At 41.3% G+C, this 26,113-nt stretch overlaps 2 protein-coding genes across 3 annotated transcripts; both read right to left on the bottom strand.

The window, feature by feature from the left end:
* Positions 1-3,609: 3,609 nt before the first annotated feature.
* Positions 3,610-13,312, bottom strand: kcnc4 (potassium voltage-gated channel, Shaw-related subfamily, member 4). 2 transcript variants are annotated; one of them, XM_061301981.1, is made up of 4 exons: positions 12,332-13,312; positions 8,638-9,562; positions 8,363-8,539; positions 3,610-5,787 (listed from the first exon to the last, which is right to left on the bottom strand). In XM_061301981.1, the coding sequence occupies exons 1-4, from the start codon at positions 12,962-12,964 to the stop codon at positions 5,714-5,716; spliced, it is 1,809 nt and encodes a 602-aa protein (XP_061157965.1). In that variant the 5' UTR covers positions 12,965-13,312; the 3' UTR covers positions 3,610-5,713. The 2 variants fall into 2 exon arrangements, with proteins under 2 accessions (XP_061157965.1, XP_061157956.1); XM_061301972.1 differs by lacking the exon at positions 3,610-5,787 and having other exon boundaries at positions 7,605-8,539.
* Positions 13,313-16,718: 3,406 nt separating this feature from the next.
* mmp9 (matrix metallopeptidase 9) lies at positions 16,719-21,183 on the bottom strand. The gene is made up of 13 exons (XM_061301881.1): positions 20,895-21,183; positions 20,127-20,365; positions 19,832-19,980; positions 19,485-19,613; positions 19,234-19,407; positions 18,969-19,142; positions 18,687-18,860; positions 18,373-18,528; positions 18,113-18,284; positions 17,902-18,044; positions 17,647-17,797; positions 17,461-17,564; positions 16,719-17,354 (listed from the first exon to the last, which is right to left on the bottom strand). Exons 1-13 carry the CDS (start codon positions 21,033-21,035, stop codon positions 17,245-17,247), a joined length of 2,016 nt encoding a protein of 671 aa, XP_061157865.1. The 5' UTR covers positions 21,036-21,183; the 3' UTR covers positions 16,719-17,244.
* Between the last annotated feature and the right edge of the window lie 4,930 nt (positions 21,184-26,113).

Below are 26,113 nucleotides of genomic sequence, written 5' to 3'. Positions count from 1 at the left end.
TCACACATGGATGATTTTTGCAAAAAAAAACAATGTCAATAAACAATGTGCAGTCGGTGATTATTTGATTTATTGATGCTTTCAACATTTTAAAAGGAAAATGTAAAATTTGGCTTATTAAAAATAATGTCAGAATAACAATGTACTTTTTTCAAATATAAATAATAAACAAATTTACTCCAATAAATAAACAATCCCAGAATGTTCACCAAAATATATATTTTTAATCGTGTTTTTTTTTAAAATACTTGTCTTTGCAAAAATCATGACGTCATCAAATACCGGCCTGTGAAAATATTATCTGACAGTAAGCGTTTCTTGGTGCTACAAAGTTTGGGGATCTTTTGCATTCTGTATTAGCATTAATATCTTTTAAATTGAGACTTTAGTTTGTTTTCCTTGTGTCCCTGTCACGCAACCCTGACAGTTTTCAGCCGATCAAGAGGAGTTTCTGACGAAAGACAAAAAAAGGTGATTAATATTCATGAGCTGTTCACGTCTATTATCCATTTTTAATTGATTCCTTTCAACGTGTCAGGAAGCGAGCATTCCAAATGGACGAGGCACTATTTCAAGGATTTAAGAGGCAGAGGAAAATGTACGTGCTAATGGTCGGTTTATATGCCAGATGACTCGTAATGGCCAAGGCCTCTCTCTCGGCGCTCGCTAATAAGACTGCTAAACGGTGGCCGGAGCTCAGCAGAGACTTTCAGGTAGTCAAGGCTCTCTTAAAAGCTTTTGCAATTTTCCACGTTAGTTATATGAGTTGCGGAGTATTAATTTCTTTCAATTTTAAAATAAACTATAATATTGTTAAATATCAGCCAACCTGGAATGCACCCGTGGTTTCGAAAACAGGGAAAAAATGTGCATTCAACCTTAGATAAAAGCAGTGTGATTACTCATTGAAGCATCATGTTGAGAACGACAAATATTTGTATCCATTTGTGCATCAACTGTATGTGTGACTCTGCTATTCAAAGTACTTCTTTCATTTCAGGTCTGGATTTTTCCACTCTTATCATTTGTAATGGGCTTTTGGAAAAATGCAAGCACGTCAGGCAAAATTCCACATCCCATTATCCAGATGTGCATACTTTCCGAATGATTCCCGAAAGAGGATCTTGTCATCCCTTTTCCTTTTTCTTCTGCAATACAGAGACCGATACTACCTAGTCTACAGATAGACAGACACTAAATGTTCCTGTAATAGGATGAGCACCAGGTTACGCAAGAAGTGACACACACACACACACACACACATAGAGTGGCATCCATTAGCTTTCCACAGAGCATCTGATGCTTTCAATGTGGTGGTGGTGGTGGTGGTGGGGTGGGGTGTGTGTGTGTGTGGGGGGGGGGGGGTTGGCAGCCTTTAGGTTAAATGTCCAGTGAGGAATAATTCTTGTGCTCTTCACAGATCGTTACATCTCCATTACCACTCACAGAGGCCGATTGATTTCTTTTCTTTTTTTTTTTACTTTTGGCTCCAGATGTTATTATGGTCAATGGGCTTTTTCGCTCATGTGGCAGGATGCTCGCAGCCTGTTGTGCGCTATGTTGATATTGTGTGCCCCGCTGGTATTAAACAAGTGTTTGATTACAGTGGAAGTCCAGTAGTATTGTTTTGGAGGGAGGTTATTATTAACTTGCATCTTTGACAAACCACGAGTTGAAGTAAATCGTGATTGAGGCCATTAAGTTGGATATAAGGAGACCCTCCCTCTTAGAAATACTGTGTGTTTGAACCTCACTTTTGATTCAGAGTACGTATGGATAAAAAGAACATTCATCTTTTGTTATTGTGACACAGATTGGCAATCGGTACTTTGTCCAGATTGCCTCACCGCTGAATGGCAACTCCATGAGGAGGTGAGTTAGATTTGATGATTATTTTGCAGATGAGCATAGGCCGGCACACCTAAGTGTGGACTGCGCCGCTGTGGGAGTGATCACAGGGGACTCCAATCAAAGTGGCCCCTTTCATTCTTCTTAAATGTGGCAGTCCAGTTGTCACGGCTCGTCTGAACATGGTGCAGATATCCGGTTTTTGACATGGGCACATAGAGCTCCAAAACATCTGGGCTGTGAAATGCTCCTACTCTCCTAATTGTTTGTGGGCTTGACTGTTTGATCAGTCTTTTGTTCCTCTACGTATATGTGCCCTGACATTTACCGGTCACCAGTCCAGTGTTTGTCCTGATATGCACTAAATAAAATGGACAGATGGAAGATATTACATCTAGAGGACTGTTTTAAAAAGCTGAAGAATCCTCCTCTCGCGTTGCCATAAAGGGTAAAAAAAGAAAAGGATTCCACAGGAAGTCAACAAGGTCCTTTTTTTCACATGCAGCATCACATTTAGCCCCTCGCCATGGAAACTGTGTTCCCTATCGTCATGACAACCGTCAACCGGGAAGAAGAGCACAAAGCCCTGAAAAGGGGAGAAAACAATAAATGCGCGGGATTAAGGTTGACATTTCGAGCCCTCGCACATTCTCTTCCTCTCACGTTCCTTCTTGTCTTCCTGAACAGCTCTGATTTAAAGAATCCTCTCAGTCATCTGGCTGCAAAACACTCCGCTACCTCTGGGAGCAGTTGCGTTCTATTACTATTTAGAAGCAGTAGCTATACTAGTATCCTCGTCACTGTATGTATTTCATTCAAGTAATGAAGTCCTGATGGGCCAATCACATCACAGATGTTCACAATGACACATAGTGGATACTCAACAATTGGATGGCATTTAAATTTCCATCTGACTGTTCAAATTCAGATAACAGCACACAATTCCATAAGAAACCTAATACATGTCTTTGCATTATGCATATTGTACGGGCTATTATTGCAGTAGCGATACTTTTTTGAAATATTGACATTATTTAAAAGGAGAAATTAGTGCACATTGTTGCTTTGATTGGAAACATTCTCAGGGTTAAGCGGTGATCAATTAAAAAGTGATCATTTTAGAAGTATAATAAACAAGTAAAAAAAAAAAAACAAGAAGTAAAAAAAACAAGAAGTAAAAAAAACAAAACTGGTTACACTGTGTGCCACATAACGCCATTATAGCTTCTATTCAAAGCTCATGAAGCACCACAACACAAAAGTGTGCTCTGCAGATGCCTAATGCCATTCATCTCCATTGTAGTCATTGTTTTGTATTGTATTGACGTGACACACCTACACACGCACACGCACACACACACACACACACTTGCATTAATTATACCGCCACATGTCTGTAAGAAAACCGATTAGCCGTCTTTTAAATTCATTTAGTGACATTATCAAATTAATTGAGGGAAGGAAACGTATTTATCGCTGCTTTGTGGCTTCAGGTTTGAAATGAGACCAAGCTTCTTTTCACGTGTGTGTGCGGCAATAAGTGTTCCCTACCATTTCAAATCTCCATGGCGATATCCTCTGTAATTTAAAAAGAAATTTTAAATATATTAATTGCACTTTAATAAATTTCAATGGCCAAAGATGATTTAAGATAAAATGTATGTATTGTCAACCAAGCACCACTGCATCGCCATAGTAACATGCAGTATTTGTATCTACTGAAAATATAACAACAAGCCTTTGATTCCATTCAGAAAGAAAACATTCTTTTTTTATTTTTCAATGCGACACTGCGCTTAAAGGGGAGTCTATTGAATTCATATGTGCATAGTGACACGAGACTACATTACACGCACACACGCGGCATACAACGACTGATGTGCTTCTTTGTCATTATCAAAATAATACATTCTTCATTCATGGTACATACATGTGTCATTTATATTTATATACAGAGAAGTTACAAAAACCAAAAAGATAAAGAATATAGGACTGTGCTACATACTGTACAAACGGAACAACTGTGCTCATTATAAACAATGTCTACATATGGATTGGAATGAACTTTTAATAAACATAAGGCCACTATGGTAGACTGTGAGGATGACTCGTGTATACAATGTGGAATGCAATTGTCAACAACAGCTGGTTTCATCACCGGAGGTAATCCGGTTACCTTACAGCACAGAATCCAGCTGCATTACTCAACCAGAGGCCTCAATGGTGCCAGCTCATGAAAAGACACAAAGGCTGAATTTACACACTGGTTCAAGGCATATTTAAAAAAGAAAATAATATTCCCATGTCGCATGTCTATTGTGATGGAACTCATGAAACAACACACAAATTGCACTTAAACCATTGAAGTCTAAAATCGGGCCGTTACAACAACTTTGATTTGTTTGGCAGTTTATTTTTCCCCAATACATGATCTGTGCACCATTAATGAACTAATGGTAAGTGTAGTTTGGCCTATTTATGTCACATCTAATCTATTTACACCTCTACATCATATTTACAGTCATGTGTATACAGCTTGAATGTAGCATATTTACTGTAAATCATACAGTGGGTATACAACATCTCTGTTAAAATGCCAGGTTTTGGTGATGTTGAAGAAAGTGACACCACACAGGAGATGTGGCAGTCTTCAGAATTGACCTTCATATTTGTTAAATCGGAGCCAGCACAGACCCGCCATGATGTAAGTGCCTCTGATTAACCCCAGATAAAGTTGCGCTTTTATTGACATTGTTTTTTTTACTTTTATTTGCAAAGACTGTCGGCTATTTTGAACTGTTTTTGTTTGCTCCCACTGTGACGAATGCCCCATTTCCAGCTGAAGTAAAACAGCCTCAAAGCACCAAACGTTACAATATGGTGTTTTTGTGCTTATGTGTTTGTGGCAAACATAATTTTTGGAATTATGGTAAAAAAGATCAACTTTGGTCATTGAGTTGTATAGGTTATAGGTCACATTAATGGTGGCATTTTTTTTGAAATGATTTACCTTCTGGATTTAGACCATAATTTATTGTCAATGCGTTTATTGTAATTTATATTTGAATGTTTATTTGGATTACCCAAACTGGAAATGCCCAATTGATTTTTTCTCTTTTTCCGCTGCCAAAACGTGGCATTGCTACTCGATCTTGAAGCATGCAGTGTGAATCCAGCCTTGACGTTGCTGTTTTTTACCGCGTGAGTGCACATTTGGTCCTGACTCAACCAGCGTCGGTACATCTAATGCCACAGGCAGACAATATTGCACCGCATGAATTTTGTACTCGAGTCAATACAAATTAAAGAGTACAAAGGGGATGATTTCACAAATTCTGCATTGTGCGTGATGACGACAGAATTCTCTAATCCTAACCTTAAACCCTAAAAAAAATCTTTCATCCAAACCTAGTTCACAGTTACTGTCACGCTATACAAAAACGCCCACTGGCCAATCACAGCACAGCACAGCGCGGCTTCACTACGTTGAGTTCAGGAGAGTATTGCATTTGATTTATTGTTTGTATTTTGTGTTGTTGTAGTTGCAGTCATAGCTAAAGGTCAATTAATCCAAATGGGGGAAATAGCTGCGTAGTTAAAAAAATGAATGTAAAGCAGAGGTAGGCAAACATAAAGATTGCATGTAAAATTAAATTTAAATGATGCTACATTACTAAAATCATGACCGCCTCGTACAACACTATATTACGCAATACATGCTTTAGAACATGTGCTATTTACATGGTAAAAGATGCAACTCATATTCACCTTAGTATTTATACAGGGGAACATAATTAAGTCAAGAATCCTTCAGGAAGCGGGGCGGAAAATAGTTTATGCTTTTTCCCTCCCTGATCTTAGTCAATCAGCATCCGCTCAGTGAGGTGACATCCGGCTTTGTGTAGTTTGCAGGGGTCGCCATCTTGTCTTTACAAGTCTCTGTTAGAGCAGAAAAAGATTTTTTTTAACCAAGACAACTCACAAATTCTGGGTTAACATAAAAAAAAAAAAAAACTTCTAATGTAAATTCTTAAGGATTTTGGTCATTATTGTACCATGTAGTCAGAGTACCATAGTGGTACTTTGCAACTCTGCAAATTTTGCACAAATCCGTGAAATAGTATTACGGCACTGATAATTGTAGCGGCAGCTCTCTATATACTGGTACAACTGACATCGATCAATATTCCACAACACTAGACACTTTAAAGTGCTCAAGGACTTTCTGCATCCTTTCGCCTCAAAAGTTGTATCACAACAACTACCACTGCTACTGGTACTGGTCACTTTAAATTGCGCAACGGTCATCTCCATCATCTGCACAACTGCCATTGCATTGTAATGACCGCACCACTTTATCTTTGCTTGATGACTCTCTGCATCGTTACATCTGTCATTGGGTGCACTAATGGTACTCTTTCATTACGGAAAGACTTTGTCTACTTATGTGTCATGTCTTTGTTCATCGTAATTGCTTATTACTGCAAAACTAGTTTAACTCATACTGCCGGAGACAAATTCATTCTGTTTTACATACTTGGCCAGTCAAAATGCTTCTGGCTTTAATTGCGAACAAATAGTAGGCTATGCTACAATGTAAAAAAAAATTGATGTTCCTCGATAAAATGCTATAATGCTCAAAATAAATGTATGCAAATATGTAGAACTATAGGACCAAAAAGACAACATGAACACCATAAGGATTTTTCATTTGACCCTTTAGTCATTAGCAGTATATAAATGATGGGAATGAATGTAAAAGGTAGTGTTTCCACTCCGTTTTGTTGATGGAGAGCTTTTAATGGCAATCATGCCACCGCAGTCGCTTGAGGATATGGAAAATCGTTGACGTTCACGTGGCTCTTAGCAACACTCGAGAGCTCGGGCGACCATGATGTTCTTTGTTTGAAAACAAGCAGGTTGTCCTTTCACACAAATAGAAAGCGCTTCTTTCAGCCAGCGACGGTTTTGCATTTGTGTGCATTTAACAGGATTTCGAGCAGGTGTAGGCAAGCTAGGGCACACAGGTCACAAACAGCCCCACTTTGCTTTCCAGTCATCTGGGCATTCATGTTATCGATTCGTAATTTTTTGGGCGCATTTATTTGTCATCTTCCCATTCTCAGCTTCGATATTTGTGAGAGTTGCTGACTTGTGTGCGGGCAGCGTGGCATCAATTCCTGCTCAGTGGCGGTGTGCATGTGGGTGAGGCTGGTTGTTCATCTCGCTATGTGCCCTACGACTGTCTGGTGACCAGTTCAGGGTGTCATCTGCCTTTCGCCTGATGTCTGCTGGGATAGGTTGCAGCATCCCTGCGACTCTGAACAGGACGAGCGGTGTTCAAAATGGATGGATGGATTTATTTATCAATTTTAGCATGAAGTAATTGGTTAACTGAGTAGTAAATACAAAAAAATTGCAAAATAAATATGTATTTTGAATTGATATATTAAAAGTACAAACTATTTGTTTAATTGAGTTGTAAATACAAAAGAATGCAAAATTAATATGTATTTCTGTATTTGTGAATCATTTTTAATATAATTATCATTGTTGTATTATCAATCAATTAACTCATTATTATAGTTTAATAAAATATATATTTTTTTCCTTTTTTTTGTGTATTTGTTGAATTAGTCATTCAAATTAGAATCATTACAAAAATAATAATAAGAATTCCATATTTATTTGGCATTTTAGTGGCATGATTATTTATTCCGCATTGAATGAGGACAAGAAAATGGCTGGATGGATCGTACATTAATGACATAATTGTGTTACTTTTGTAGCGCGTTACGCTCAACAGTGAGTGTAATGGGGATCATGGACAGCATGCACATGGCTTTGAATTGAATTACCCCCTCCTCGTTCACTCTAAGATTGAGTTATGAGATGTTGTGCTGTTGTTGCTCTGCTTTCTATGGCTTTTGCTTGTGAACGGGTTTTGAAAAATTTGTCTGACATGTCCACAAATAGGCCGCATTTTCATTACTATAACGGCCGTGACAATAAGGGTTGAAAAATCAATTAATAACTAAATCAAAACATGTATAAGTAGTCTCACCGAAGCCTGGCTACACTGCCTCATTTCTGTGTTGTTGTTTTTCCCTTGACGTTCTAATGGGTTTTCTAAAGAAAATCATCTATGGACAAAGTGCAGTTTTGCGGGCAAATGACGAAGTGGATGTCGAGCAGTCAAACTTGAGCTGGGAAAGTCTGAATTGGTTGCCCAACATAGAGCTTCTTCACACGAGCTTTTTTTGAGGGGGTGGGGGTGTGGAAAGCACTATTGAGTACCAAATGTTTATTGGTTTGCCAACAGCTAGTTATCTGTGCACCACGAATAATTAAGCATAATTTAATAACTTGTGCACCTCCACATTTGAGAGATGTCATGTATTTCATTCATAAATATGTGAACAGCAAACCCTGCACGATGTTTTTTGGCACAATCCGATAGGAAATATGAAGGTATCAATTTCTAGGATTTGTGCTGTTTTGTGTACTAAGTCACCATAGTGGACGCTGGGCTCTCCAGGGGTGAGCAAGAAGCAGGTAGCTTCTTTCTTGGTCCGATCTTTTCCCCGGGGGCAGCGCAGTGACCATTTTTCACTGGGGGACAGTGGCTGGGTCAGGCTGCAGCCTTCCTCCTCGGAAAGAGTCACATTTGCGTCGCCGTTCTGTTTGGAGTCTGAAAAAAAAAAAAGATAAATGCCAACGTTTGCAGCCACCGCCCCCGCATTAGGTATACGCCGTGCACTTCTACTTTGAGGACAGCGGCTGTCTGACCTGTTCGGGTGTCGTCGGGCGCCAGCGGGCACGTGTCGCTCTGAGTGCTTTCCCTGCACGAATTGGTTTCCGACTTCTCGAAGGACACCGAGTTGGTCTGAGCCTCGGGATTGGGGTTGTGCTTATTCTTTTTCTTGGGTAGCTTCTGCTTGGCCATGGCTAGCGAGTAGTACATTCCAAAGTTGTTGACTATGACCGGCACAGGCATGGCGATGGTCAGCACCCCGGCCAGAGCGCACAAGGCCCCCACCATCATGCCCAGCCACGTCTGCGGGTACATGTCTCCGTAGCCTAGCGTGGTCATGGTGACCACAGCCCACCAGAAGCTGATGGGGATGTTCTTGAAGTGCGTGTGGTTAGCGCCCGTGGGATCATGCGGGCTAGCTCCGATCCGCTCGGCGTAGTAAATCATGGTGGCGAAGATGAGTACTCCCAACGCCAAGAAGATGATGAGCAGCAGGAACTCGTTGACGCTTGCCCTTAGCGTGTGCCCGAGCACACGCAGACCCACAAAGTGTCGAGTCAGCTTGAAGATCCGAAGGATGCGCACAAAGCGGACCACCCGGAGGAAACCCAGGACATCGTTGGCCGCCTTGGATGACAGGCCGCTCAGACCCATCTCCAAGTAGAAGGGCAGGATGGCCACAAAGTCGATGATGTTCAGGGAGTTCTTGATAAAGAGCACCTTGTCCGGGCAGCATGCAATCCGCACCAGGAACTCAAAAGTGAACCACAGCACGCACACCCCCTCCACTAAGGTGAGGACGGGCTTGGTCACCATCTCCAAGCGCTCCTCCGTTCGCGTCTCATTGCCCACCAGCACCAGCTCCGTACGGTTCTGCAGCTCGTTGAAGGCTTCGTGGGTCTCCAGGCAGAAGGTAGTGATGGACACCAGGATGAAGAAAAGGGATGCCAGCGCCACTCCCTGGTGAAAAAACACCGGACGATATTTCATCGTAAACCACTGAACAATAGGCAGTGACTCTTGACCTGTAGCACTAGAACAATAGTGACACTTTTGGCTCCCTCTAGTGGTAGCCCAAAGTATCACTGAATGAGCTATTCAACCTGTCTTTTAATAGGAAACCCAAATATAGTTGCGCACAAGTCCTGATTCCAGACTAAAGTTTATACAGTTGAAGTACGAAGGAGTGAGAATCTTGTGGGAAGATTACTTTGCAAAACGCAATGGCTAGCCTGCTTGCTACCATCAGCCATCCATTTCAGCCTCAGAAAAATGGGCGCCATTAATCCATGCGACAGAAAAGACTATTATTAGCCAGTCCCTGAATGATTATGCTATGTCTGAATTTCCACCACCTCTCTTTTCAAATCAGCTTAGTCGTTAAAATGTAAATTACAAATGGTATTTTGACATTCCAACTACAACGGTGGAGAAGAAGGCTAAAAATCATCACCCGAGCCATTTAGCCTGTTTTCTCAACCACTCTGCCTTGGTTTAGTGACAGAGAGGTTTGCTTACTGCTGGTGAAATACGTGTGGCTTGCAACCCGAGTGAGAAGAAAGTGGTTTGAACAATGCACGGATGGAACACGGTGAAAAGGTCTATCGTGTGGAAGGTATATTTGAGTTGGATGGACCATTACATATAATGTCAACATGTTATGTTAGAGCTGCACATTTGATCCGTACACACTGTAAATTGTGGTCATACAGTCAGCATACTGATTAATGATTCATGTGTATAATGGTGCAAATAATGAGAAACAAAAAGTCATACCGTCCCTTTATCAATGAACAATATGGCACGCCGTCACAAGGTTTAATGAACGCGTTGATGGTTTACTAAAAGCCTGAACAAATTGTATCGCCCTCGCTAAATAAATAATCCTGCAGCTGGATAAATAATTCTGCTATCTGTGTGTGAGTGTGTGTGTGTGCGTGTGTGTGCGTGTGTGTGCGTGGGTGTGTATTCCATGAATGTGTTTATACATTGTGTAGCTACTCATCTCCCATTTAGGATGAAACTCAACCACTGCTTTCGGGTCAAGTAGGGTAGGGTGTTTTTTATTCACATTTGGCCAATTGCCACCAAATTTCTGAATTATTTAAAAGGTGACACTGAATTAAACTGAAGTGTTGTGCCAGAAATGAATTTCAATTTAGGTCTGTGCTGGAATACTATGTTCATGTTTGAAACAATTTTACAGTAGTGCTACAATATTTGAAACTCCTGCTATTCAACAAGTTAAAAATTCTTTTGGAGGGGGGTAGAATTATTCATTATGTTGTCTGATCTCTTTTCATGTAGGCATGAAGGTGAATCTGAGTGCTTATGAAAGAGAGCCAGTGATCACACTTCACCAGTGGAAACTTTAAACAAGTTGAAGAGATTTATCACGATGACCACGTGGCACGCGCGCACACACACACACACACACACACACGCACGCACACACACTATACAGTCAGGCCATCCAAAAGAATTGTAAAAATATGTACTGGTCAGACACTGTACACCCGAGCATGTTTACATCATATTTAAAAGTTTGTGTACCCTCCAACTTCACATGTTTACATTGTATTTAATGGTCCAAGCACCTCTAACACACCGTAATCACAACACTGCACCTTTTCAGCACAAGTGACAAATATTTGGCGGCTATCCTGAGAACCTAATTTAGCAGTCTAAATGTGTTCTCAATGCTCGTCCTTGTCAAACATCAAAATTATACACCAGTCACAATGTGAAGTACATGTAGAATGGTAAATTTGCTTCTCCCTAGCTGACATCACTTGTGTTTAAAAGGTCAAGTTTTTCATTTCAACTGAAATCTTTTGTGTAACTGTATTCAAATGTATCATTGAGCCAAAAGGTGATGCCTGAAATGTGATCAAGTTCAAGGTTGCTGACAAAGAAGAAGTCCACTAAAAGCTCGCTTAGCTCTTCTGCCATTAGCGAGTACATTAAATGCTACTTTCAGATGAGTGTATCCACCATAAAAGTGCTACAAGAACAAGAAGCCTTTCTCTCCTTTTGGCTGATTCTACTACTAAAATGATAACATCTGAAGCTCAGCTCAAGCAGACGCCGGTAAAGGAGACATATTGTGCTTTTTTGTTTGTCAGGATTTAAAAAGGTTTCAATGTGTCTGTGAATCATCAGTACCACAAGGCTCAAGAATAATAGTAGTTTTATTTTTCCCATCCATCCATTTTCTACAGTGCATGGTTATTATCATTAGGGTCATGGTTGAACTAGGACATATCCCTGCGGATTTTTGGTGAGAAGCGGGGTCCACTCTGAACTAGTTACCAGTCAATGGCGGGAAGCATATTTGTTAACAATGGACTCGCCAGTGGATGTAAGTGTGCATGTCTCCCATGCACCTGTGCGCAGTGACTAATAAATTTAATCTCAAATATAAAAGTGAAACAAAAGCTATCTGTTGTTTGAGCAACAGGGGCCTCCCCCAAAGAAGATGTCATAATAATAATTACAATTCTAATTAAGCGAGATGTGGGTTGGATTTAGTTCTCAAAATCAAAGCAATGTGGTGGTGGTGGAGAGAGGTATTTAGAAAAAAGCAGGAAACGCATGAAAAGTGTTTTCCTTGTGCCAATAGTTATTATAATGAAATTACAAAATGATGGTCAATATCGACCTTATTGCTGATCTTGAGAAACAAAAACTACCTGTTGTTCAGCAACACGTGTCCCTCCCCAAACTCACCCTGGCCGCTTTGGACGAGTAGGGGTCGTCAAACAGGGCCCAGATCTTGGGCTGCCAAACTTCGCAGCAGCCCCTTGACCTGCCCGGACACTCCTCAATGCCAAAGCGGCGCGGCGTATCGCCGTCGTCATCGCCGTTGTCGTCTGGCTCGGGCGGCTCAAAAGTCTCCAGAGCTTCCTCGGCGTCGCGGTGCTGCCGGTAATTCATCCAGCAGCACGGCTCCACGTCCGTCTCGTCGATGCCCCAGAAGGCCAACTCCTCCTCGAAGAGCGGCCCGCACACGTCGGCCGGGCAGTGCAGCTTGCCGGTGCGGTAGTAGTTGAGCACGTAGGCAAAGATGCCCGGGTGGCGGTCGAAGAACAACTCCCCGCCGGTGCTGCTGCTGGGCGGCGGCGAGTTGCACGACTCATCGGAACCCACCTGCGGCTCCGGGTGGGCCAACCACGCCAGGCGGGTGCCCGGCAAGGTGCGCAGGGTGCTCTTGTAGGTCTCGTGGCGGGTGCCGCCCACATTGATGATGATCTTATCTGAGTCTTCACCTCTGGACATGTCCTCCTTCAAGCATGATTTGGACGGAGGCTTGTTGCCGGACTTGCGTCCACGGTAAGACGAAACGCACACGGAGCTGATCATCGTCAAATCGGCGCGCTGGATGATGACTATTGCTCCTTGTGTCAAAACATCAAGCGCGCCCTCATCGCAGCTCCGAAGCTCAGCGAAACCACCTGTTTGCCAACCAAGCGCGGATGTAGCTCACTTTATAGTCCGGCGCGCGGATCGCAGCTGGTGCGCGTTCAGCGCTCCTTGCAAAACCTCTCACGCCGTGCGCCTTTTTCCTTCGGATTGTGCAACTTTTCCCGCACCCGACCAATCCAAGGAAGACATTCAACAGTTGGAGCAGATGTGCGCCAGTTTCCCGGCGGGGATTCTCTGTTGATGCGATGCGTCTCTGCCTCTCCCAGCGACGCGACGCCGCGCAGCTCGACAACAAGCTCCGCTTTAACGCTTTCACTGCTGGCTCGTCACGCAACCACTCCCTCCCCATAACATCTCATAATGGACGAAATGTATATTAATAACATTTTAAAATGAACGTCCATTTTCATGCATGCAACGGGCTTTAAAATTAGACCCAATTCCGTTTCAGCTCTCGGCTATAAATGTTAAATGTTATTATAACTATTTTTTTTTTTACAGTAGTTAAAACGGGATACATATTGAACCCGGCATCAAATGTTCCGAAATGCCAACAGAGGCTGAAACATGGCAGCAAAGCGCCATTCTTTAGTGGGGACGAAACTCCTCAACTCATTACAACATTAAGACCAAAATGACACAAGATGGTGGAAAAGCACTTATTTTATCTAAATAACAAGCCTCAATTTACTTCAGGATAGTTTTGAAGCAAACTCGGACACAATTGATGTCACGAATCGTCCTCGGTTGTTTTATTATGTGTACGTTGTCATTATTTCTGTCCGTCTGTGCACTCGCCCCTCCCTTCCTGCGTCTACTCACAACCTATGTCCTGATCACAGTCACCTGCCTCTCGTTACCTGTCACGTATTTAAGTCCTGTGTGCGTGCATGTCACACCCTTTTCGGATTTATTTTTTGTCTCACGTCTCTGTCAGTTGTGTTTTTGTTTGCCAGCCTGTCGGTCAGTCCCGTTTGTTAGGCCGTTAAATTATGCTGGTTTGCCGGTTCTGTTGGCTTGTTCCCCTGATCCTCCCTTCCAACTACCTTTTCCTTTCAATAACCCTTCCGATCCGTGACAATTGAATACTTAACCAACTCCTGACTCGAATTGTAGGCTGCGACATTAAGTGTCATTCATTTTGCTGGTTTGGCCAGAGCAAGAAAACGGTAAATAGTTTTTTTATTCCCAGAAAATAATAGGATGGGTTCCCAAAAGTATGTTTCATTTTGTTTTGTCTTTCAAACCACCAGCGGTGGATGCGATAACAGTTTTTTTTTTGTTATACATAAAAAGAAAGAAGGAAAGAAGAAAATATGTGCGGGAGCAACCTAGTGTCCAATTGCCTTCTATACGTATGCCATTTAATTCGAATGCATCCGTGTACTACTGAAAACCACACGCGCACCCAAATTGTACTCACGACTCACCCGTCATTTGCTCTTATCTTCTACAAGAGCTGCGAAATAATATGAAGTGTGGCTCTTATCGATATGGAGATAGACACAGGATGTATTTTATTGCCATTTCCGGGAACTTTATCACTACGGGGCGCATCAACTTGTGAGGCGTTTAAGTGCGCTTGAAAAAGGCTGCACATAGCGACAACGTGCATTCGGAAATCACTATTCCACAGTGCCCATGTGTATGCATGTTCGGAGAGAGCGCGTATTCCCATGCTTGAACTGTTTCCATCTGGACTGCCTGATGTACTGGACGCACCTTGTCCGACCGGTATGTTTAAACAACGATCTGAGTTTCCGAATTGTCAAATAGTATTTACCAACAGACCCACACTCCGATTCTATACTGCCACTCAGTGGGCATTTTAGCAACGTGTTTGAGGCGTAATCAAATTAAATCAAATCAAAACACAGATTTAAAAATGTCACTTAATCATGGAATCATTTTATTTTCATGCCATTTGAAGTGCAGCTACCACAACAATATATTTAGAAACATACAGCAAGGGGATTTTTCATCCAATATTTGGCGCACTCTAGTGTCCACGGCGCTCTTAGAATCTCCCCATCTCACCATAAATAGATGATTGATAGAAAATGATCTCCACCTTGGCCAATGCTGATTCTCTCTTTCAAAGCATTATAAATAATGGACAGTGCATTCTCCGTGGGGGAAAATGAATTGAAATGGACAGTCTATGTTATATCTTTCTTTCTCTTCTCTTCTTCTTCTTTCTCTTCTCTTCTTTCTCTTTCTCTTTCTTTCTTTCTTTCTCTTCTTTCTCTTCTTCTCTCTTTCTTTCTCTTCTTTCTCCTCTCTTTCTCTCTTCTTTCTCCTCTTCTTTCTCTCTTCTTTCTCTCTTCTTTCTCCTCTCTTTCTCCTCTTCTTTCTCCTCTTCTTCTCCTCTTCTTCTCTCTCTTTCTCCTCTTCTTTCTCCTCTTCTTTCTCCTCTTCTTTCTTCTCTTCTTTCTTTCTTTCTTTCTTTCTTTCTTTCTTTCTTTCTTTCTTTCTTTCTTTCTTTCTTTCTTTCTTTCTTTCTTTCTTTCTTTCTTTCTTTCTTTCTTTCTTTCTTTCTTTCTTTCTTTCTTTCTTTCTTTCTTTCTTTCTTTCTTTCTTTCTTTCTTTCTTTCTTTCTTTCTTTCTTTCTTTCTTTCTTTCTTTCTTTCTTTCTTTCTTTCTTTCTTTCTTTCTTTCTTTCTTTCTTTCTTTCTTTCTTTCTTTCTTTCTTTCTTTCTTTCTTTCTTTCTTTCTTTCTTTCTTTCTTTCTTTCTTTCTTTCTTTCTTTCTTTCTTTCTTTCTTTCTTTCTTTCTTTCTTTCTTTCTTTCTTTCTTTCTTTCTTTCTTTCTTTCTTTCTTTCTTTCTTTCTTTCTTTCTTTCTTTCTTTCTTTCTTTCTTTCTTTCTTTCTTTCTTTCTTTCTTTCTTTCTTTCTTTCTTTCTTTCTTTCTTTCTTTCTTTCTTTCTTTCTTTCTTTCTTTCTTTCTTTCTTTCTTTCTTTCTTTCTTTCTTTCTTTCTTTCTTTCTTTCTTTCTTTCTTTCTTTCTTTCTTTCTTTCTTTCTTTCTTTCTTTCTTTCTTTCTTTCTTTCTTTCTTCCTTCCTCTTCTTGGGTGCAGCAATATTATAAGTAACACCCTGGGAATGTAATCGGTGTGTCTTGGCAATGTAAATCCTTGGTTGAAATTGGGACCGGTTTAGATAAGCAGAATTGCTTCAACCTGTTTCCCTTTTCGACAGTATGTCAAAAAGGGTGTGTGTGCTTTCTGTTTGTCTTCTACAGCTAATACAAATGTTTTCGTTTTTTCTAAGCATGTCAAATGTAGAACCAAAACATTTGTTGCTGTTTTAGATGTTTTGTGAAAATAGATTGGAGTTGAACTGCAGGAAGAGTCTTTGCCACAAGAGGGCAATGAACACATGAGCTAAAATTTAGATGAATGAATAAATAAATGACGTTATTGAATCCTATTCGGTCAAATGAAACATTTATTTAGTTTTGGATTCAAAACAAAGAGCTAGATCGATTAAAACCTCTTCAAAGTAGCTCAAAACTAGTTGAAAAGGGTACATTAAAACTACTTTGAAAGTATGCCAAGATAGACTAAGACCAGTGTATTAGTTATGGCATCAAATTCAAGTGAAACTTGTAAAGCACTTTGACAACATTATTTGCTAATGTTCAAATTGACAAAAAGTTATTTGATTATTATAAAAACATGCATTCTAGACATTTTGATCAATTGATTAGGCTTTTTATTTTGGAAATGCAGTACAAAAAAAACAAATGAATGTTTATTGCATTGAAAGTTAAGAAAACACAAAAATAATTTAAAGTGAAAGAGCCATGCATTGTAATTCAGTGCAAGTTCTGGCGTCAAAGCCGTTAAGAAAGACAACTCTTAAAAACACATACATAATATGATAATACTACAAATGGCAATACAATCAAATACTGTTAAAAGTCTGCACCAGTCAGACACTTGCTGTATAAATTATTCCAACAACCTGAAATTGGTCTCCTATAGATCTTGAATGATTGGCCGCCAATGATGGCCATGACTATGCTGTAATTTCACAAATGATCACTTCAACGGCTATCCTTGTTTACAAGGGTTTAAGGCCTAATGCAATGTTGTGGCACACCAGCAGCGACCGGCCTACAAATAACCCTCAAAGTCATCAGGCACTGCACGTAAACGCTCATTTACACGCTCCCTGATTCCAAACGTGTTCCGATCCCATCCCGAGCGAGCGCTTCAAGATTCGGAGCAAGGCAACAGGTCGTATTTGACGTAGCCCACGCGGTCCACCAGCTTGGTTGAAGTCAAGCGCCAGTAGAAGCGGTCCCAGTAGAAGTAGGTGTGACCTAAAGCAGACATGTGGGACATACATTTACGATATAATGGGAAGAAAATCAGATGCAGAAATATATAAAAGCCAAATGCTGCCTCCCCGTCGAGCATGGCATTTACCGTTGAACTGGAAGGCATCGTGAGGCTGACTGGGCACGCCGCCAAAGGCATTCTGTGTGTATCGTGGGTAGCCCTTCTCAACCTTTTGCGTCTTTACATCCATCCTGTATTGACACATCATCAACATCACATTAAAGTTAGGTCAATTTTATCACTCCATGTGTGTTTTGATCAATTTCAACTCACCTCCAGTATTCCTCCCCACTGAAAAGCAGTACTTTGGATTTTCCCCTCTGCAGTGCTCCCTGTACCATCTTCACGCTGGCAGGGAGGCCGAGCTTCTCGATGTTACGTGGGCCCACGTAGCTCTGTCCTGTGTACACCCAGAACTGGTTCCCTAAAAAGATCACAAAGGGGACACGTACACATAAAATGCAAGTGTTCTGATTGGGAAAGTAGTACTTGTCTTTTGGCCATGTGCAATGCATGAAGCTCACGTACCGGAGAAGAAGTAGAGATACCCGGTGAGAAGGTCTTCAAAGGCGGCGTCGATGACTGTCGGAAGTGCTCGCCAACGCTCAGAAACTCGAAATGGACCTTTGAGCTCGCCATTATTTCCTCTGGCGGATTTCTTCCAGTAATATCTAATGAGCAAAAAAGGCATGTTCGACTGTCGGGCGACTCAAATGTGACACCAGGTTGTTTTTCTTACCCATCACTGAAGAAATATAAATTGTTTTTAATGACGGTGATGGTGTCAAATTTGTCGACTTTGCAAATGTCTTTGGTATTCGGGTCTACGGTTTTTGGGGTGGTGGTGGTTGTCTTTGATACAAATGGGGTGGTTGGGCGCGGTGGTGTGGGAACTGGGCCTTCCCTGCGGCCTGAAAACAATCACATGTATTTCAATAAAGGCACAATACAACATTTTGAATGATAAACATTCTTCAATTGTGGTACCGCTTGCCGTACCGTAGAGATACTGAATGCCGGCGACGTCGTCTCTGTGCAGGGAGAAGTCCTCAACGTAAGTGTACATGGGGTACATGAGGGCCTGTCGAATGCTGGAGTGATCCAGACCAAGCGCATGTCCAAACTCGTGGGCGGCCACCAGGAACAGGCTGTAACCTGCATGGTTTGTGAAGGAAACAGAATTATACAAGAGACTTTGTCATGTGTTGTGTACAAAGAGTTATGATACGTCCAAGTGATGATTTTATCTGGTCTTTACAGGGGTTTGCGTTTCTGAACTGACTCAATCAAGTGAAACTTTTTTAATTCCTCACCTTTATCACGACAGAAGCCCCATTTCTTGTCGTCATCATAGCTGGCGGTGGTGGCACACCACAGCCTTCCGTCACCGCGGCCCTCGCTGGTGCATGCGTCATAACTCTGGCCCAGGAAGGTGAACGGGAAGTGGCACGGCTCCCCTTCGGAGTTCCCACCGGACACGGCGGTGTCTGTTCATGTGGAGACACAAACATCAGTAAAAAGTGACGTAAGCTTTGGTGACTTTGGAGAAAATCCTATTTCCAATGCTGAGCAATATGGCTAAAACCCACACACACCTCTACTGGGACAGAATCCATATTTCTTGTCCTGGTCAAAATTGTTTGTGGTGGCACACCAGCGGTAACCGTCGTTGCGGCCTTCTGTGGTGCATCCGTCGTACTCCTTCCCCTCGAAGGTGAATGGGAAGACGCAGGGGGCGTCGTCCGCATTCCCTCCAATAGTGTACAAAACTGGGAGGAACAATTTACATGTGTGTTACGTCATCTTGAAATCCATTCATTATTGGTTTTGATTCTCCATTTATCAGATTGTCAGACTCACGTTCACTGGGGCAGAAGCCGTATTTTTTGTCTCGGCCATAATCAGCAGTCGTGGAGCACCACGGGAGCTTGTCCGCGCGGCCGTCAGTGGTGCACGTCGTGTAGGATTTGCCCTCAAAAGTGAAGGGGAAGCGGCACAATGCACCCTCGGCGTTCCCATAGCGAGTCTTCACCACTTTTGGAGACAAGAGAAAGTGCCATTCATAAGAGAGAGCCAAGGATTGAGGCCAATAAAAGAAAGGCGTCAACTACCTGGTCCTTTTCCCAGCGTCCAGTTTTCATCGTCATCGAAGTGGGCGTCTCCTTGGATCCCCTTGCCGGGGGGGTACGCGTGTGCCAGGAGGCCATCCTTGCCATCAAAGGGGTAAGGGTCTCCGTGGTCTGGAAGAGGCCAATACAAAACAATATTTTCACTGGTTGTATTCTGGGCCTCTTGATAATGAGAATGCTCAGTGGGCCGGGTAAAGAATGCAGTGGGCCGAAAGTAACCCGCTGACCATAGTTTGCACACCACTGATTATTGCCACTGTTAAATCTAACCAACATTTTATCAGTAATGCTCCCTAAGATGAAGCCAGTGGCATGGCTGTGTCACGTACCGCCTTTTCCAAATGACACCATGATGTCCGCTGTCCCATCATAGAGGCGAGTGAACGTCAATGGTGTGACGTCGCTCCACACCTTGAAAGCTCTGGCAAATGCGTCGTCAGTCAGTTCGCTGTCCAAGTCTGGAGAGTAGTTCAAGATCCTGTCGGGGAGGATGCGGCGCTAAGTGTCTATTTCGCTCAATGTCTTTTCAACAAATATTGTTTAATAGTGGTATCATCATGACCAACATAAACAAAAAAGCAGCATGGAAGTCTTTTGTTGATCAAGCGCATTCCTTCAACTCACCTGTAAGTCACGTCATTGTGATCCCATTTAAGATCTCCCTCAAAGGTTTTGTAGTTGGCCACATCGGGAAGGCCACAGCGCGGCTGCTTCATGGCCTCCACGGTGGCTGAGTCCAGCTGACCAGTTTCTTCCAGACCCAGATGCTGCTGCATCTTCTTCAGGGCATTTGTGGTGGATACCATGGACTGGAAGCCGCTGCGCTGCAGGTTCTCCATGTAGCCAAACCTGGTCAGGTAACTCTGTGGAATGAGTCCAGGTGGTGAGAAAACACACGGTGCAGCTGATAAGGCAACATGTGACAAAGGATGGGCTGGGTTGTGTCATTCATCCATTTTAGAAATTAAATTCTCGATTCTTTGTTAGGACAACTTTCTTGTACCAATCAAACAACTAATACAAAAAAATATCCATTAGTATTTTACATTTTTCTGGACTGTTATATAAAAAAGCAACATTTATGTTATTTTATTCAATTTAATTCTGTCATTCTTCCCCTACTGAAATGAACAGAAATGTCAATCTGTTTCTTCCCAAAGTAAAACACCAGCAGTTTTTTTTTTAAAGAAAAGATAAGAAAATAGCATTCAATTCACTATATAGTACTTTATAAAAACAAAAACTGTATATGTTTTTCTGTAAGGTAAAACTGACGAAAAGTTTTGTGAAAGTCCTAGCGCCAAGAATTTCTTTCCATTCCAGATCTCCGCACAGCTTGAGTGCTTTGTGGAAGCTCTCTTATCAAGACAACATGCACCATCTGTTACTCACTTGTGCCAGCTCCATATCTGTCATGTTTTTGATGATGTCTCCTGGAAACGTGACATGGATAGACTTGAGGGGAAGGCTCCATCCTTCCCTCATGGTGCTGAAGCCCCAGAGCAGGCAGACAAGCAAAGCGCAGGATCTCATGACTGAGCCCCTCTGTGTGGATAAAAACAGTCGAGATGAAATGCACAATCCGTCGAGCGTCTTCCTCTTGGCGTCTCGCCGCTCTTGTGTCCTTGTTTAGATTTGCACGGCTTTTTATGCAACTTTGCTTCTTAGTCACTTCACCTCATTCTCCACCCTCCAGCAACCTCAACCCTCCCACTCTGAGTACTCAACACATGCTATCGCTTTAATTGACTCCAGAGGGAATTTCCAAAATATTCATATTTGACTTTGCAACAACAACAAAAGGATGGGCAATGTTTCGAGTAGTAAATGCACCCTTGTGGAAAACTATACTGAAAATAGCTTATTTGAATTCACTTAATTTGAACATCCACACTAGTTGTACATAATCAAAACCTGTTAAACTGACCATTTTCAGCTCCTCTCCAGTGGCGTTCTCAGGGGACATCATCGTGCCCCTTCAAATTTGTCCCTGCGCCCCCCCCAAACAACACCTTGGTAAGGTTCGTGTTACATTATAGCATGAATGTGTCACTTTCTGACTTGACTTAGAGTAGTGATGTAGGCTGGCATTATATTGAGACAATTAAATCAAATCATACTTTTAACAAATATCATGAGTAAATATTTACAGTGAGTGAAGCAATTTTGACAATATGGTGTGTGTGTTTGTTTTAGGACTTACATCATGCCACATTTGCGGAGTCTTTAATTTTTTTTTCTACTTCACTTTTGTCCATAAATAGAAATCTATTTCCTGGTCAACTAAAATGCGATATGGAAAAGAAGAATGCTAAAATGAAGATGAATAAAAATGCATTGGCAAATATTCCAAAGCAACACCTTTGGTTTGTTTGTTTACGTGAGCTAATGTTCTGCTTTTCTTAAGTTTCAAGAATATCTCATGTAATATTCCTTCCTGTTTTGCTGTAAATTATTTGTAATGATGAGCTTCATCATTATTTTGATGCAACATGTCCCCTGACTTCATCACCAAAATGACACAATACACTTGCCTCTTTCGGTCAAAAGGATTGAGAAGACTTTTCGGAATATTTCTACACTGTTTCTGCACAGTGAGAATGGTGACCTCATAGTTAGCGCGTCTGCATTGCAGTTAAGAGGTTCTGTGTTCAACCTAGGACTCAAAGAAATTTCAGGGATAAAGAAACTAATCATAGGGGTACCTGATGTCGACCAGTCTGTTGTTTATCGTTACCCTGGCATTGACTGGCGGCTGGTCCATGCACCACAGTCAAATTGGTGTTGTCTTCATGTCTTAGTGTGTGTACAAAAGTATGACTCACCAAAGCTGCAGATGAAATTCTCCCATTGATTGCACTGACATTTTTTTATCTCTCCATCGAGCCGTCGTTCAGCGGTGCTGCTGCAAAATATTGACATGAAGATTGTTTATATGGTGAAATATAACATGAACGGTAGCATTCCAAGCAACAAGAGTACTCTGGCCAATAGATAATGGTTTTACATTTTTACATACTCCAGAGGAAATTTCCAAAAATCAAAAATGCTAACAAATGAACATATCACGCGATAGCAATCTAAGTAACAAAGGCACTCCTGCCAATTGATAATGATTTTGTATCTCAGCCTGTATTCAAGCCCTAGTTCAAATGAAAAACATTAAAAAGCGAATAGGTGGTATGCTAACATAGCAGAATAGCAATCTAACTTCAGAAAGTGCGATGGCACGTTGATACAATTTTTCATCCTTCCTTGTGTTTTGATAGTTTGGGTCATATTTAAACTTATATGGTAAGGACAGGTGCACCTGCAATGTTCTGTGGTTGGATGAGTGTGCTATCCTTCCTTATATTTCAATTTCCTGATGTAGTTTGGGTGTCATTGAGCCTGTGTTAAATGCTTGTTTGCACATCTGAGAAATGTCATCATCTTCACTTGTGCAGTACTTTTCCACCCTAATTTTGCACAAGAAAAACAGCAGTGATGATAAAATATTTTGTTGTGATTTGCTTGCATTTAGTCTACAGTTCACTGCAGAGCTGATTCATTCCTGGGCCAGTGTTTTATTTGATGCTTTTATTTGCTGTGTGTCTGACAGACTGTAGTTTGTGCACATGATATCATTAATAACATTAAATAAAACAAACCAAAATATATTATTTTCTTATGTCTTTCTGATAGTTCTCTACTGTTTTTTTATTTTTTTATTTTTTTATTTAATTGTGTCGGCTTGAGGCGTTCGCTGTCTGCAATGGTATGTTTCGGATCAAGGCTACCTGGGACCAGTTTAGCGTACACACTCAAATTCAACTGGGTTAGACTCCAGTTCGCTTGCAAACCTATTGAGAACCTCCCTTGTAAATTGATGTGATATAACTTATTAGGGAGTTTCCTCAAGTTTGTCACATCCGAATGATTTTCAAACTGTAGAAAAAAAAACAAAGAACATACTGATTAAGTTATATCTTGGATACTTGTGACATTTCCAGTCATGCAAAACCAAGGTGGAGAAGTACTGAACAAGTGAAGATGGTGACATTTCTCAGATGTGCAAACAATCATTTAGCACAGGCTCAATGTGTCAAAATAAGTGATGCATCACCCACATCAGGAAATTGAAATATAAGGAAGGATAGCACACTCATCCAACCACAGGATGTTGCAGGTGCACTTGTTCTTACCATATAAGGTCAAATATGCCTCAAAACAGTAAACATTTGTGACACTAATACAGTAGTTGATGTTAATCCATTTTATTCTGGCATGTGGCTGTTGGGTGGCCAGTACATGTTTTGGGGTGGCCATGGCCACCCCCACCACAGGCCACCCCCTAGTGGCACCCCTGTTGAGACTGAGCAATATGGCCTTAAAATTGTTTTTGGAATGTGAGAACAAACTAAAACTGGGTACGTTGAAGGAGAGGGAGTGCATGGTCTTGGGTCACTTCCAGTAATGAGATATTTTTCTTGAATTCAAATTGCATCAAGGCTTGAATCATAACAGCCTGACGTGTATGTAAAGAATTTTATTCTTTGATACTTTTTGGTTCCTGCGTGAGCTCTTTCTAATTCATCATACTTGTTCTGCTTCTGCAGGGACAATTTGAGTTTATATGTGACTCCGCCCTGGCCCTGGTAAAAAAACAACAAAAAACATCTGCCTCTAATTTGATGCGGCGTCAAAGCCCTAATGAATGTGACTCCTTTTCAACAAAGTCATCTGGATTTTGGCTTTTTAGCTCCCCAAAATAAGTCTGGAACACAAGTTTGAAAAATACATTATTTTTCTCCTGGGGAATTCTTCCTAAAATTGGCTTCAGTCATAACAATCGCATGCACATAGCGGTAGGCGGACAGCGACGTCATAACAGAGCTGGAGAGTGTCATAGCGGAGGAGTCAGTTCCTCAAAACGCTTGTTTGCACAATCCATGCCATTCAATTACATAGTGAGATAGGGCTGATATCACAGTCTCAAAATAAAACATAGATTTGTCATTCATTTATACAAAAAACAAACAACAAAGCTATCATTAAATATGTGTACTTGTAAACTTTCATTTTAAACTGCAGAACTTGACTGGTCAAGTCAAGGATTCTGCTCATGTTGTCTGTTTCTAAGTCTGAATTAAATACTTTATTTGCTTTCTAGTTCAGTTCTCTAGAGGAGGCAGAAATTCTTAAATTGTCAACACTGACTGAGATTAAACACTCAGCACTATTGTGAAACAACAAAGGTGGCCAATAAAGGACACAGAGAACCAAATTATTTGCTCTCACCATTTTCACCATGCAAACATACTAATGGTAATATGCCAATATGCTAATGTTATTTGTCTGGACCACCGTGTTTACGCTTAGCTGTAAGTGTGATTTATGTACTTCATTGGTAGAAGATTGTCCTGCTGTCTTTCCATTTGGCACTGAAAAAGGCCAAAGTCACATCCTGTCCGCCAACATCCTTCTTCAGCAATGCTGATGAACATGGGGACAAACACACACTCATGCATACCAGGATGACTGTGCTTGATGTGGAGCCAATATTAGCCTATTCGGTATTTTACATGCTGACTTTATGTTCTGGGAAACATTTCCCGCGACACTGTCTATGCCTGCTGTGATGATTTTGTTTTGTTTGTCCTTAAAAATGCTGGGTTAACAACAAACCAGTTTGCGTTAAAAATTGGACCAACCCACAAAACAACCCAATAAATCGGATTAAATTGACCCAATTTCCTGGGTCAGTCCAATTTTTAACCCAACACTTATAACCTGTTAGTCAACGTTTTTCTAAAGGATTTTATTTTATTTTTTTGTGGAATGGCACTATGGAAATAAAAAGGCTTTGAATTGAAGTGAACACTGTGGCCAACTTCCAATATCACTGTTTACATTGACTGAACACCTGAAACGCACATGGCCAAAATCCACGTAAACCATTACCACAGTCCATAACTTGTCCCGATCCGAATCAAAACATGACGTTTTTGTTGTTGTTGTTGTTGTTGTTGTTTACTCTGGTAAGGTACTCTATGTATAATCCCACTCACAGACAAACCGCAAAGAAAACAGGACATTTTCTTTGGCCGATGGTAAGCGTCCGTAAATTGGGCGTAAACCGCACCGTGCTTTTTAGTATCGCTAGTACGGCCGACGTTGTGTCATGAGTCATAAATCCTCCAGTCTGACAAGAATAAATCCGGGAGGGAGGCGGTTGTCATTGGGGCAGCATACTCGTGACTCATGTTCCCCTGTAGTAAACTACGGGTGATCAAAACTGAAACAACATTGCTTTTCAATTAAATGATGGTATGAATATGAGACTTGTGATATTGCATCAGGCCTTATTTCTCATGCCCACATTAAACATAGGGACTTGCTCATCTCCTCCCAAGGTACTTTACTGGGATTGGGAAATGAAACGTTATCAATCCCAAAAGGGTTGCACGATTTTGAGACGACGGAAGCGAATTCTGGTAGCTGCATCCAATTTTAAATGAAACTTAATGTTAAACACTTTCCCTCTCATTGGACAATTCATACATATAGTATATATATAAAAACAACAAACACCAAATCTATAATAATAATTACAGTGATTGAATGTTTAT

This window comes from Syngnathus typhle, linkage group LG2, assembly GCF_033458585.1.
Source record: "Syngnathus typhle isolate RoL2023-S1 ecotype Sweden linkage group LG2, RoL_Styp_1.0, whole genome shotgun sequence".
In the NCBI taxonomy this organism is placed as follows: domain Eukaryota; kingdom Metazoa; phylum Chordata; class Actinopteri; order Syngnathiformes; family Syngnathidae; genus Syngnathus; species Syngnathus typhle.
Note: the sequence above shows the minus strand (reverse complement) of the source record. Positions and strands in the feature narration are given on the sequence as shown.

Coding starts and splice junctions, on each gene's coding strand:
- kcnc4 (XM_061301972.1), bottom strand. CDS start 12,964: ATGATCAGCTCCGTGTGCGTTTCGTCTTACCGTGGACGCAAGTCCGGC. Junction 9,563..12,331: donor ACTCGTCCAAAGCGGCCAGG/GTGAGTTTGGGG, acceptor TTTTTTCACCAG/GGAGTGGCGCTGGCATCCCT. Junction 8,540..8,637: donor GCCCGACGACACCCGAACAG/GTCAGACAGCCG, acceptor TTTTTTTTTCAG/ACTCCAAACAGAACGGCGAC.
- mmp9 (XM_061301881.1), bottom strand. CDS start 21,035: ATGAGATCCTGCGCTTTGCTTGTCTGCCTGCTCTGGGGCTTCAGCACC. Junction 18,285..18,372: donor CGGCATTCAGTATCTCTACG/GTACGGCAAGCG, acceptor GATTGTTTTCAG/GCCGCAGGGAAGGCCCAGTT. Junction 17,798..17,901: donor GTATCTCTACTTCTTCTCCG/GTACGTGAGCTT, acceptor TGATCTTTTTAG/GGAACCAGTTCTGGGTGTAC.